This window comes from Lottia gigantea (genome assembly GCF_000327385.1).
Source record: "Lottia gigantea unplaced genomic scaffold LOTGIsca_13, whole genome shotgun sequence".
In the NCBI taxonomy this organism is placed as follows: Eukaryota; Metazoa; Mollusca; class Gastropoda; family Lottiidae; genus Lottia; species Lottia gigantea.
The window spans coordinates 3,198,719-3,214,068 of NW_008707425.1; the positions used below are offsets into that span (position 1 = coordinate 3,198,719).

At 32.6% G+C, this 15,350-nt stretch overlaps 1 protein-coding gene across 1 annotated transcript; it reads left to right on the forward strand.

Annotated features, from left to right (window-relative positions):
• Window positions 1-4,259: 4,259 nt before the first annotated feature.
• Window positions 4,260-8,983, forward strand: LOTGIDRAFT_212670 (hypothetical protein; the record flags this gene model as incomplete). The annotated part of the gene is made up of 7 exons (XM_009049047.1): window positions 4,260-4,839; window positions 5,107-5,344; window positions 6,315-6,413; window positions 7,434-7,510; window positions 7,885-8,061; window positions 8,556-8,661; window positions 8,913-8,983. Exons 1-7 carry the CDS (start codon window positions 4,684-4,686, stop codon window positions 8,981-8,983), a joined length of 924 nt encoding a protein of 307 aa, XP_009047295.1. The 5' UTR covers window positions 4,260-4,683.
• Between the last annotated feature and the right edge of the window lie 6,367 nt (window positions 8,984-15,350).

The window sequence follows — 15,350 nt, forward strand, 5'->3', positions numbered from 1 at the left end:
TACACTGGAAATTGTCTGGGAGAGAGATGTATTATCAAGCCATTAAAAGTAGGCGTATATATTCAATGGACTTAATTGGTGTAATAACTGAAACAAAAAATCCATTAATTTGTATTTCTGATCAATAATTAGGCCTACCCGGTACCTGTAGTTTTTTTGGAGTATTGCTTAGTTTTATTAAATTATGTAGTTATGGTACCTTTCTTGCCTTGACAAAAATTTGATATACCTAATTTCTTGATAAAAATGTGATGTTAATTTGTTGACGAAACACAGAATGCGTTGCGAACTTGTTTTAATGGCCATAGCTATGTTATCATACATGACATGATTTTTCATATGCCCAGTGGGTAAAAAAAACATTTATACAAAGCAACTTTTTCTTTATTATAGTACAGGACAAGTCGGTATCGGTACCATTGTTAAAACTAACAAAACATTACTAAGCCAACCAGCACTTCTAAATGAATAGTCCTTGATTCGGACTTAGGACCGTGCTTTCTATGAGTTAAATTCTCATTTCACCTTAACACCAGGTAAGTCCACTGATTAACATAGACTCATTTTGGCCAAATTATTCCAAATTAAAAAATCGAGGTAATTTGAGTTAAGTAGATATAGTTTTGGAATTTCTCTGCATTGACAAAAATATAAATCGCAGCAGAGCAGCACTCATTTTGTGTTAAAAATTTGTTTTTAAAGGGTTAAATTTTCAGTCAAAATTTCTTTGGTAGTTCAGGTTGATTTTATGAGAGAGAAATGTGAAAATTATATTTTTTATCAACACACAGACTAAAAGTACTATTTTTAGAAATAGGGCATATCTATAACAGGCATCTGTTTCTATCAATAGTCGACTCTCTCTATAATGGTATATACAGTGGTTTAACCTATTTTCGTGCATATAAGGATTCAACACCGAATTTCGTCAAAGTTACAAAAAAAGAAATTTTTTTTTGTCTTAAATGTTTCCTCAGATATTCTACAAAATAATTAATATTGGTTTGTTTCGATTTTCTTTACGAATCCCCCACTTTTAATATTTCATGAGTAGCCAACTCGACAACGGCACCAAAATGCGTCACCTATTTTCATGTACAATGTTTGATCTATAAATAAGTCGAGAAAAACACGTTGTATGGATACCCAGTGGTATAATTAACTTCTCTTAGTATTTATCTTTATTTTCAATTCATTATAACTAGTGACAATTCCTTCAAAGGACCACGATTTAAAAAAAAATAGTGACTGACAAAATAAGATACGTAGCGTGATTTATTGCTAAAAGTCATTGAAACAACATAAGAATACGGCCCACAGTGTGTTCCATAGAATTTTTCTGATGACACGGAATCCGCTAGTCGATCACGTGACTTTATTCGTTGGAATATATTCTAGCAAACGACTCTTGGAATACCAAGAAGGTTACCAACCCGACAGTCAACACCCAGCTAATCCAGAGTACCAACAAGCACGAGAACCCAGCGGGAGCAAGAGCTCGCGCTCTTGATCTCATTGATTCCGTGTACGCCGACCATTTGAAGATCTACACCGATGGTTCCAAGAGTAGTACCGCAACAGGTTACGGTTTGTGCATCCCAGTCGCATTAGTAAAAGGATCCCCCCGCACTGTTCAGTGTTCACAGCAGACCTTCTTTCCATTAGGGACGCGGTAGCATGTCTGTCCGTCAGTCACACGGAGCATGCCGCGATTCTATCCGACTCGCTAAGCAGCCTCCAATCTATTTTTCTCACCTCTTCTAATTGCAGGTCAGACGTTATTTCCGAAATAAGAAGAATGATCCACAGCTACCAAACCAACAACGACCAGGTTCCATCGCACGTCTCCATTCCTGGCAATGGTCAAGCAGACCGTAGTGCCATGGAAAATCTGAGTCTAGGGGATATCGGGCCTGTAGAATACTCCTATTCGGAATTCTGCAGTATCGTATCTTCTAGGATCAACCAGAAATGGGCCGACATGTTACGGAACCTCGACACCGCAAGATACCAGATTGATCCAAAGATACCAAACCAAACCAAACCATCCATCTGTAGCCATCTGCAAAGTGGCAACCAGACTCCGGACCAACAACGTACTACGAGACCATCAGTTCAACGCCATTAAATGTCGCTGCGGCCACGTTGCCACAAGGTCGCATGTCCTCATTCAATGCACTGAACTGAAACTCGCTCGTAAGCCACTGCTAGAGTACCTGGAAACCAACGGCATACCATTCACCATACAGAATGTTTTGGCTCCACCCACGGACCACTGGTATACGATAATGGAACTAGTCTTCCATTTTATAACCAAATCTGTCTTGAACAGTTTTTATACTCAAAGCTTCTTAACACTTTTTAATTATATTCAATTCATTGCAGAAACATCAGAGAACATATTTCCCCCATTTGTTGAAAGCTCCCCCCCCCCCCTTTTTTTTCCTCCCTCTTTTCTCACTTCCTTTTTTCTGGTCTTCTAGTTTTCTAACAGACAGATAATCTAACCCAACCAACGACTACCATTCGACTACCAATCAACAAGAAATAACATGATCAGAACGAGTTTGGAAGAATGAAGGAGACCGAGTAACTCACGCCACACCATCCAGGGCCGAGTTTCACCGTCATGTCATTCGATCCGACCAGATCTAACGAAGAATCAACAACCAAACCAACAACACAGAATCATCCAATTTGATCCAATCCAACTACTACGACTACCAACAACCTAGTTTGCGATATCAGCATCCGCTGGAAGCGAACGTTAACTTGTCATCTACCTACCTACCTACCTACTTGGAATTCCGATTACAGCTAGGGATTTTAAGGAAATTCGGTCGATAAAAATTGTGACGTTTGGTAATAACTGAAATCCGCCATTTTGTATTTGTCAAAGTATACATTAATGCATTTTACCTTGCTTGAAACTACTGGATTCATTCTACTAGCTGACATTGTAGACATAATCTATGTTTATCAAAACAAGCAAATGCGGAGGTCACGCGAGGTCGCACATATAAATTATTAATCATTTCCGGAAATGCACGAAAAATAGGTTAGCACGAAATTAGGTTACTTGACTGTAATAATCAAGTAACCTAATTTCATGGAAACATATTATTCGTGGATTTTCGGAAACGATTAATAATTTACATGAGCGACCTTGCGCGACCTCCGCATTAGTTTTTTCTTATAAACATGGGTTTTCTCTACAATATCAGCTAGTAGAATGAATCCAGTAGTTTCAAGCAAGGTAAAATGTATTAATGGATACTTTGACAAATACAAAATGGCGGATTTCACTTATTACCAAACGTCACCATTTTTTATCGGCCGAATTTCCTTATAATCCCAAGCGGTAATCGGAATTCCAAGTGTCGTCTGCTAGAATGTAGTCCAACGAATGAAATCACATGATCAACTAGCGGATTCCGTGTCAGCAGAAAATTTCTATGGAACACGAAGTGGACCGTATTCTTATGTTGTTTCAATGACTTTTAGCAATAAATCACGCTACGTATCTTATTTTGTCAGTCACTATTTCTTTTTATCGTGGTTCTTTGAAGGAATTGTGCTAGTTATAATGAATTGATATTAAAGATAAATACTAAGAGAAGGTAATTATACCATCCGGTATCCATACAACGTGTTTTTCTAGACTTATTTATAGATCAAACATTGTACACGAAAATAGGTGAGGCATTCTGCCGCCGTTGCCGAGTTGGTTGCTCATGAAATATGGGTCAAAGTGAAGGATTCATAAAGAAAATAGAAATAAACCAATTGTAATTATTTTGTAGAATATCTGAGGAAACATCTAAGTCATAAAAATTTTGTTTCGTTTTTTTAACTTTGACGAAATTCGGTGTTGAATCCTTATATCCACGAAAATAGGTTACACCACTGTATATACTATTTTTTTTAGAGAGAATCGACTTTTGATAGAAACAGATGCCTGTGATATCTATCTGTGTAGCCTATATAATAAATCAATAATAAAGCAGTAATTATTACCAGTCCAACAAGCTCGGGCCAATCAATTTTTGACATGACAACAAAATTGATACTTGAACTAGATGTAACACAAACCACTGTCCTCTCGTACAGAAAGAATTTTTAATGAATTTTCGTTTACAATATAAAACATTATAAAAAAGTTAGGAATTCCGGTTGCGTACACAACTCAATCACTTCCGGTAATGCACCGTCGACGTTACAAAAATTACTGAGTTATTGAGTTAGACCTTGGTAAAGAGTGAAACAGAATAGATGTACTGTTAAATGTTAGAATTGACTTTTATTGGTTTAATGAATGACCGTATGAAGTTTATATTAGAGATATTCAGATGAAGTGAAGTATTAGCCTGCCTATATTTCTTATCACAATAATATCAGTGATTTGATTTTGGAAGAAGCTGAAGAAGGAGTGAAGAGAGGACCACCCTTCAACACTAGTTGAAAAACAATTTTTTGACACGAAAAAAAAGAATAAGGAAATTGTTAACAAAAATAGATGAATAAGTTCTTGTCGTAGTTCACTTAGTGCTTAAATTACGACATTCTTAAAATTACTAAACAACTAAACAAATAGCTTTTGGCATTGCCATTGGATTCAGTCAACTCTTTTAAATCTTTCTTACCACCTTATATTTGTGAAATATTTATGGTCTGTGAATATTTATGGTCTGTGAATATAGGATGCGTAATATGTTTTCAACTGTGTCCTTTATTAGACCTTTTTGGACTATGATTTGTGTTGCGATCACCTTATTCGCTATATTTGAAGCCAGTCTGTCGCAGAGTACAGACAGACATATCCTTTCCAAACCAGATTCAGTGAGTTTCTTCAGATTTTTCAATATGTAGTTGTGCCATTAATGAAGAATAATTAGACTTAGAAGTTTCTTTTTTTCTTTTGTCATTAATCTATAGTTGAGGTCATGTATTAAGGAGTTACCTCATAATACTAATTTTTCTTGTTTTTAGATTCGAACCTTGATTCTTGATGCAAAGACTTATTTTTGACTGACATATTTTACTTTTGTATAGAAGGTTTTAATTGCTGAAAACTGCAATTTTTCTTATTATTATTTCATTTTCCAGGATGCACCAGATTCACATGAAGATATTTCTGATGTTGGAGATATTATCCATGGAATTCGTACACGCAAAGGCAATTTGGGTTTCATCCATGCCTTCATTGCTTCATTATCAGTTATTATTGTCTCAGAATTGGGTGATAAAACTTTTTTCATTGCTGCTATTATGGCAATGCGTCATTCCAGATTGACAGTGTTGATTGGTGCGTTAGGAGCTCTAGTTGTTATGACAATATTATCAGGTAAGTGTTTATATGGCTTTTAAGTTTTAACCATGTATACCGTACCATTATCAATATTTGATTATTGATGTTGTTTGATATTCAATGGCTTGCTTTCAGTAGAAGTGTCATACTCATAGAATCGATTCAGTGAAGCTCTACATTGTATATATTGGTTTGGCTAATTAACTTTGTTATCACCTGAATTATTTGATGTATAGATTAAATTGTTTGTTTTTTTATTTATTGTCTTTTATAACAGTTGATATTATGTATTCAAACATCTTAATGACCATCTTGATTTCAGCCTCAGGACTTCCAGCCTCGGGGTCTTCTTGTCATAGCTTTTCAGATTAATTTGGTTAGATTATTAAAGGAACATGTGCACCATTCTTTTTGACCAATCATACTTTAGTCTTGGAAACAGGAATTTTTAAGCTATGCTAATCAGTAAGAGTTTTCACAGCTAAATTTGAGCCTTCAACTCCATAATATCCAGAATTTGAATGTTAAAATGACAACTCATCATTTTAAGTTACTCTGTGATACATAAAAAAAACATATAGAAATTATGGATAAAATTCCTAGTACCGGTATGAGATATTTTTGAAAGAATTATGCAATTTTTTTTATATTTCTAGTATTTCTGTAGACTATTTTAATTTTCAATCAGATGTTTTTGGTTTCTGCAATTCTACAAAAAATAATTATTTGATGCAAAATATGCTTTATCACATATGGCCCTTCGCGATTAGTGATGTCATCATTATTTTCTTGCAGGAACCACAAACGCCTGATTGAAAATTCGAATGGTGCAAATTGATGCTATAAGTGTTCCCAATACACTTAAAAAATTTAGAAAAACCTCTTTACAGAGAAACAATGCACTGTTCCTTTTGTAACTATAAAAGGCTGTTATGAAACCCAAAAATATATGATTAGCTGTCTGATCAAAATTGAAAACTATCATACTTTTATGTGTCTATTTCAGCTTTACTGGGTTTTGCTACTACAGTTATACCTAGAATTTATACATATTATGTATCTTCAATATTATTTGCAATCTTTGGATTAAAAATGTTAAAAGAAGGTAAGTTATAGCTACTTTGTCCAATATCCTTGTTATTATCTCCAAAGAGTTATGTGCCAAGATTTTGTGCAGGATATTCACAAGAAATCCAAATATTTATTGAGCAATGAATGATGAACATCCTGCAGTTTGTGTAATAGAATGATATTGTCTGAGGGGTCAGATTGAAAGCTTATTATGCCACATGATAAATTTGACATCTGAGGGAATCTGAACCATCTCATCTGCTCTAAATTCTACATATCTGAACAAATCACATTACAGAATTACCTAAAAGGCTGTTGCTACACTGTGGCAATAGACCTAAAGACTAGTTAAGTCTCTTAAGCAAAAAATTATTTTATTTGTATTTCAGTACATTCACTCATAAAAATTAATATTACTAGTTAAAATAGAAACTTTTAGCAATGGCTTAAAGATGGGTTTCCTTATTTTTTAGTGTCAAATTAAGCAAACTATTTGATTAATTGGTGTTTCTAATGAATTATCACGTATTCTTAATCATATCATCATGTTATTATTGCATATGATTTAGAGTTCTAACCAATCATAATTGTCCAAGTTTGTACACTCTGGATAAACAAAAAAAAAATTGTTTGACCTCTCTTGATCGGTCACTCATTTGAATTCTGTTGGTAATTTTCTTCTTATTTAGCTAAATTATGGACATGTGAGACAAACTGGTGTTTTTCCAAGTCATAAGAACACCTCTACTTTCTATTCATATAAGTATTAGTATTTCCATTTTCATAAATGAAAATAAGGGAACCCATCTTTAAGCATGATGGCTGACCGGAACTGTTTTGATTTTTGGTTCCACTATGGCTGAATACAAGATGTAAGACTTCAAGTTCCCTTAATATGTTGTGTATGTTAAAGAAACTTTTAACATTAATGAAAAAAAATAGATATATATACTGTCAGCATAAAATTCTTCTCATTTCACAATTCATTGTATTATCAGTCTTAACCAACAAGGTGTATAAAAGTGGAATGTAAAACTATATTTTGTATTATTAGGATGGTATATGTCTGCTGATGAAGGACAAGAAGAATATGAAGAAGTTCAAGCTGATCTGAGAAAAAAAGAGGAAGAGGTAGGTTGATAATTTATCCTTTGTGAGATTTTACCATTATAAACTATGTAGTATTTGGCATATTTGAATTTGAGATACACTGAAAACTTAAAATTCAATAAAGTATTTGGACTTGAACTCAAACACAGAAATGGTGGTTTCAAGGGGGTTATGAAAAACAATTGGTTTAGTCTAGATATTTTCAATAGCAAATTGGAAAACAATGGAATAAATACCACAAAAAGATACCTTGAAATAAGGTAAATACTTGGGAATCTTTGAATTTTCGTGCTCACAAAAATTGTTAAGGACAATTCAGGTCCAAATAATTTGGAGGTCTTTCAAGTGAATAATTTGCTAGAATAAGTTCAATAATTTCTATAATATATATTTAGAGAGAAAGGCAGAATATGCCTGTACAAGATATGGAATCTGGTATTATAAGAACTCCAGGGAGAAGTTTTTTTAAAGGAATATTATCAACGATATTTTTACAAGCGTTTGTGATGACATTTATAGCTGAATGGGGTGATCGGTCACAAATTACTACTATTATATTAGCTGCTCGTGAGGTCAGTATCTCTTATGATTAAGAATCTCTCTTCAACTAAAAGTTGTTGATTTGCATTCTTCTTGTAAATGACAGTAAATAGTTTGATTATTGAAGAGAAAAAAAATAAGATGGATGAAATATGATCGTTAAATAGCTTCAGTTCACTAGTATCTGTTAATCACATGGACTGTGCAGCTCTTACTGTATAGATTATTTTAAGGGGGGGGGGGGGTGCGTTTATTAGCACATTATAATGATATCAGTGATTGTTTAATATCAATAATCATTGTCTTTGCAAAATATAAAGCTTTTTGAATTTTTTCCATTTGATGTTTCACAGACATTAATATCAACATCGTTGCATTGTTAAAAATAGTTTTACATTAATTAATCATAAGCTTTGTAAATATTAGGTGATAAATTGATGTTGTGTAACAGAAGGCTTGAAAATGATATTGTGAACTTAGTTTAAAAGTTATATTTTGTAATAATTGTATGTTAATAATGTTATAGGATGTATATGGTGTTATGTTAGGTGGATTTTTAGGACATGGCCTGTGTACAGGTTTAGCTGTTATTGGTGGTAGAATGATAGCACAAAAAATTTCTATACGAACAGGTCAGGTTTTATTTTATCATGTCAATTTCTTACAAATCCATCACTTTCATTTATCTCAAAATGAAAAAGTGTTGTTGTACACTAGTCCAGATGAGAATCATTTTTTTCAAAAGTAATCGAATATGGTGCAATTTTGCATTATCAATATTTAAGCCAGATTTACAGGACAGTGAAGTAATCATGTTTGGAACATTAATTATCTTAATTACTTCTGCCTCTTTTTCAAATGAAATGTATATTATATTTTTCAGTGACATTAATAGGTGGTGTGGTATTTTTAGTATTTGCTCTGTCAGCATTTGTGATAGGACCTGGTGAATAATAAAAACTAAGATAGCTTTCTGATCTGTTATTATTTATTATATTATGAAAAGGAATCACTTAAAGTGTTAAATTTTTTGTACATCTTATTACAGTTATCAACACAAAAATAGGAAAAATTGAATATCCATTTAGAAATGGATATGATTGAACAACTGAAAAATTCAACTCGAAGACTTTTGGATTTTTAGACACACAATTTATTCGAATGCAAAATTTATTTGTCTTTAAAATTCCTAATTTGCCAAATGACATGACAATATTAAAGAAACTTGAAAAATTGGTATTAATCTACATTAGATTTATAATGAACAATGTTAATAACACAATTGACATTGCTGGTGATCAAATGAAAATATCTATGCTTTACAAGTATTACATTGTGTGATCAAAGTATATTTTTTTATTGGGTTTGTTTGTGAAAGAATTTTCAGGTCAATGAAAATTATGATTTATACGAGGGTGTGTCAAAAAGTTTCAGGCCCACTAGATGGAAATACAAGTTTTTTTACTGGTTTATTTTTCCACAAATTCACATTTCTTCACAATAGGCTTCTCATATCAAACTCTAAGCTTCCCAATTCCTGACAGAAAGTACTCCTCAAGTGGTAACTCTAAAAAAATTTTTATTCACAACAGCTTTCAATTTAATGTTGTCAGCATAACATTTGCCACGAAGTTCTGATCAACATTTGATGAACATTGCTTTTCTTAAAGGGATTTTAAAGAGGTTTTTTGATGTGTATTGGGGACACTGATAGTATCAGGTTTTAGTAATTCCACTAAAACTAAGTGTTTGACTAATCTCAAAATATGCTTATCACGTAAGGCTCTAAGCGATTAGTGACATCACCAAAGTTTTAGTGGAATTGCAGATATCGCAGACGTCTGATTGAAAATTGGAATGGTGAAAATTGATACTATCAGTGTTCCTGATACTCTTAAAAAATTTAGAAAGCCTTTTTACAATCTCGTTTAGGGCAATTCATTTCAAGGTCAAAAACTTTATCACAACTTGATACTCAACTTTAAGAATTCATTTTGACCCTAGATTGGTTCAAATGTCTTTCTCTTGATGACAATCTAAGCTATTGCCTTTTGGACGTTTGAAATGCTGTGAAATGTAATAAGTTACTCTAGGTGTATGTCCATTAATTACTATTTTCGTAGGCCTAAAACTTTTGGATCAAGCCTCATATGTATGACAAAGAGGTCTCTATTTTGTATATATTTTGTAATAATTTATTGTAAATATTGGTGATAATAGTGCTCAAACTTGTTACTATTAGAATGCTATATCAAGGATACCCCCAATAACTTATATTGTATAATTTCCAGAAATTGTCAGTATCAAACAGTAGATGCAAAACTTATTTTAATACATGTTATATATTAATACGGTTTTGGCAGTGTTTGATTATAATAACATAAAATAATGATTATATGTACATTTATAATGCACCAAACTGCATACACGAAAGCTTAGTATGCTCATGGTAATTCCAAAAATGAAAAAGTTTGAAGTCTCTCTCTATGGTCAAGTCAAGTTATTCAGTTGACAATACTTTAGTATTAATTTACAAGAATATATAATCTCAACCAAAGATAAGTAACGGTTTGAGCAAATGGTTAAAACTTGAGTATGAAATGCAGAAGGTCATCATGAAAGCCAAGTATATCAAAAGTAGAACTTTAGTCATTTTGAATTATAACTTATGTAATATTTTTCCGTGCACCTCTGCTCCCTTTTGGATTTTAGAAGTCACTAAAACACTATTGATACAATGAAACTTATTATTATGTATAAGTGTTTTTATTGTAATTAATATATATATATAGTAATCAATATGAAACAGTATTTTGAACTGTAAATCATACTATTTTATTGATTTTAGTTTCCATCAAATTGTTTCATGTAATATGTTATATACTATGTATAGGTGGGATTTTTTCTTATTCTAGCTTAACCAGATTTTACCTTCATCTAGTCTATAAAATCTACATAAATAGTTTACATTGTGACAGGTATTCATAATTTGCTGTTTTAGAAATAGTATTGCTTATCTAGCCTACAATTCTAGTTCCTAATTTACATACAGCTCCAGATATTTTATTATGTGTTTGAAATAAGCATAATTTCAACAGCTGTATTTAATCAGATTGCTAATAAGCATACGAATAACAAATTCTCATTCCATGGCCAGTGTTTGTTATACGCCCACATGAAATGGGGGGCGTACATTGCCGTCACCCATGTCCGTCTGTCCGTCCACAATTGCTCGTAAATACTCTACAAGACACAATTCTCGACGGATTTTGACAAATCTTGGTGTTCATAATCACCCAAGGATGAACCCTATTGAAAATCAGAAGAATAGAAAAATATTTAGTATAAGTTATTCCCCATGTTCTTGAAAACGCGTTCAATTTTTAGCTCGTAAACACTCTAGAAGGGACAATTCTTGATGGATTTAGACGAAACTTGGCATGAATGTTTGTTATCAACCAAGGATATTGAAAATCAGATAAATCGAAAAATATTTAGTATGAGTTATTGCCCTTGTTTATGAAAACGCGTTCAATTTTTAGCGCGTAAACACTCTAGACGGCACAATTCCTGACAGATTTTGACGAAACCTGGTATGAGTGTTCGTAATCACCCAAGGATAAACCATATTGAAAATCAGAAAAATCGAAATATATTTAGTATTAGTTGTTGCCCTTGTATTTGAAAAAGCGTTCAATTTTTAACTTGTATTTGACGAAACTTGGCATGAGTGTTATCACCCAAGGATAAACCCTATTGAAAATCAGAAAAATATTTAGTATGAGTTATTGCCCTTGTTCTTGAAAACGCTGTCAAATTTAGCTCTTAAACACTAAAAGGCATGATTCTTGTTGGATTTTGACAAAACTTCGTTTTATTATTCAGTCCTGCGCTGAAGATTGAATATTTGCCTTCTAGAGTTTTTAGCCTTCAACTCATGTTGACACGTGTGTCCAGAAATATCTGCGTTTGAGTATTGAAATGATGACTCGTCAATTTAATATTCTCTGTGATATATAAAAAAGACATACATAGAAATAGTGAGTAAAATTCCTAGTTCGAAGTATTTTTGTCCCCAAGATTACACCAGTAGTTATCTTGTTATATTTTTTGATTATGCAGAAAATTCCCAACAAAAAATATACATATAGATTAAAATTTTATTGCAAGGTGACATTCTGACTCACAGACTATGACATGATATTTTTTAAATTCTCTTTTCTGTTCTGTTCTGTAGCTGTCAAACAATCTTTATCATTACTATAGAACCCTGCAGAAAAGTAGGACGTAAAACATTTCATTTCATTTACTATAGAATGCAATAGAACTGAAATTTAAATTCAAAGGTGTGCTAGTGTTATCATATTTTTTGTGAAAATAATTGTTATTTTGGAATAGTTATTGTTGTACAATAATGAAATTGTAAATGTAAAATGTTAATAAATATTTTGTTTTTTAATTGCTGTTATCTTTGAGATTTTGTATATATTATGTGATAAAAGAGCTCACATTGCTGATACAGAGTTTCTTTCCCTAAGGTGAGTGTAGGTTTTTCAAAGCACACAAACTGCACTTAACCTATTTTGTAACTTAAGTTCAAGCAAATATTACTGTCAGTCTAATTAAAATAAGACCGAACTTTCATTCTTTATCATTGAACACTGTGAAAGAATTCCTTAATGGTACTTTCGCCCTTGCTTGGCACTTCACTATTTCTGATGTGATTGTCAAATTATGCTATTTTTTAAATGACTCCGTAATATATGTAAAACCAACTTGTTTTCATATTATTACTTCATCTGTTTATTTCAGGAAGCTTAAACTACTTCAATGCTGTGGGCAAATGGAGCTGTGGATCCTTTAAGAACATAAAAAATTGCATACCAAGAATCGACATACTAAGGCAACCCAATTAGACCAGACAGCTCTAAAGTAAAGGATTAAAATATATATTGATTGTGGTCTTAGTATGACAGCGCACCATGCAATTTGTGTTGTTGTTTCCCTTTGACCATCTGATCATGATTAGATCCACTGTAGATCAGTGGATTCATCACCATTCTTCAAGTCATCAAACACATGCGAAACGAGTAGCATTCAGACATTATGAACAACTATTGTTGAATTATTGTATAAATATTTCATATCAACAAGCATTTTAAAAAAATTCGAAACTATGGCTATGAAGCAGATCATTTAGTGAACTTCCGTTCACGTGATTTTCAATAACGTGAAAAATTTAGCCAAGATGGCGCCAAATGAGTACCCTAAAAGAATTTTACACACTGGGCTTCCTGACGTGTGTTTTATGTTGAATTTAGTGGCTATAGATTCGTAAATGTGTCTAGAATCAGAATATTTGGAAATCTAGGTTCGTAATTACTGGGAAATCCTATTAACGAGATCATGAATATCTAATAAGATGACCTATTATTGAGTTTGTTAGGTCAAGTTGAACGAATTGCGCTATACTAATACTAATTACCACAGTTTCAAAATTTAACATTTGTTTCTCTGATGATAGCATTTGATAATTTTGGGTTTTAATATTTATTTTGACCAACAGTTGAAATCAAAACTTTGAATTAGATGCCGAAACATAAAGGGTAAACTGTTCAAATTGTATATTATTATTGATTTGACCAATCGGAGTACCGGTATCTCACGATAAATCTATATATAGACTAAACTATTTTGACATTTTGTAAACCATGCTATGCATTGAAATTCATCAGGTACATTGGCACAAAAATGACTTGGATGAAATTATTTTGTGAGGAAAAATATATAATGGCATGTCTATATTCGGCTGCTATTGTCTTGACACCAAATATTATCGACTACCCCTCCTTCATCTAGATTATTTGATAACTTTCTTTTTCACAGTGGATATTTAGCTGTGAACTAGTCAAGCTTCCTTTTAACTCAAAAGACAACTCAGATGACTTGATAAATCTCTGAATGCTAAAAAAAAACTCAGATGACTTGATAAATCTCTCAATGATAAATCTCTGAATGCTAAAAAAAAACTCAGAAGACTTAATAAATCAAAAGACAACTCAGACAAATGACTTGATAATCTCAGAACTGAGAAATACATCTCAGATGACCTGATAAATTTCGGACTGTCATAAAAGACATGTCTCACCAACTTGAGACAACTCAGTCCACTTTTGTTCATCAGGAAAACCACTGCATATGATCTTAGTCTATCATAAACATCTAGAACATGAACTAAAGAAGAATCTTGTAACCTGCAAAGAAAACATAGCACAAAGTATTCGGATCTGAATTTTAATTAAGGGGTTTGTAAAGAGGTCTTTTCTCAAAGTTGTATGTGTATCCAGGAAACTGATAGCATCCATTTGCATCATTCCAATTTCAAGTCAGACTTCTGCTGACACTGCAATTCCACTAAAAATAGTTTGATGACATCACTAATTGGAAGGGGCCTTGTCTGATAAAGCATATTTTGCGATCAGTGAAGTCATCAAACACTAGTAGAATTGGAGGAACCACAGACGTCAGATATTGGAATGGTACAAATTAAAGTTATCAGTGTCCCTGATACACAAAAAATTTAGAAAGCCCTTTAATGGAATCAATCTCATCCTATGTAAAGTTAAATTAAAAATTTGTATTGTATTAGTAATGAGTCAACTTAAGATATTCATAATCTATCTTAGATTATAAGATGGTACTTGGAGACCTTTTATTTTTTGACATAGAGTGAATTGTTTGTCTTTTCAGATATAGGTAAACTTTCCATCAATGGCTAACAAAGGTAGTAAGAAAAGGAGATTAAGCATTACAGATGATGATGAAGATGATCCACATATTTCATCAAAGAAGAGTAAGTTATATAGACTCACACCTCCCAGCCTTCCTGTTCAATATGCTCTGAACTTAGCTTTTATATAATACAATCTGTCAAAAACCTAGTCTCTGTGTCTGTGCTATGGGGTATTTTACATGATCTATAAAAATCTATTTTTCAGCTCCAGTTAGTAAACATGGACCCAATGGATTACGAAGTCCATCATTTAGTTATACACCACACAATAAACCAGCAGAGGTAATTAAAGTCTATGATAATTAACAGTAAGAGTTGAACCATTCAAATCGTTAGTCAAACAAAGCCTTTGATGACATCACTTTTGCAAAATCTGCTTACATCACATATGGTCATTTGCAATAGTGACATCATAGAAAGAAACAACTATATTTTACAAGGATAACAACAACTGAATTTCATGGTTAAGGATCCTTTTTACTAGCTGGTCCTTGGGGAAACCTCATAGCATTGATCTTCCCAGATATC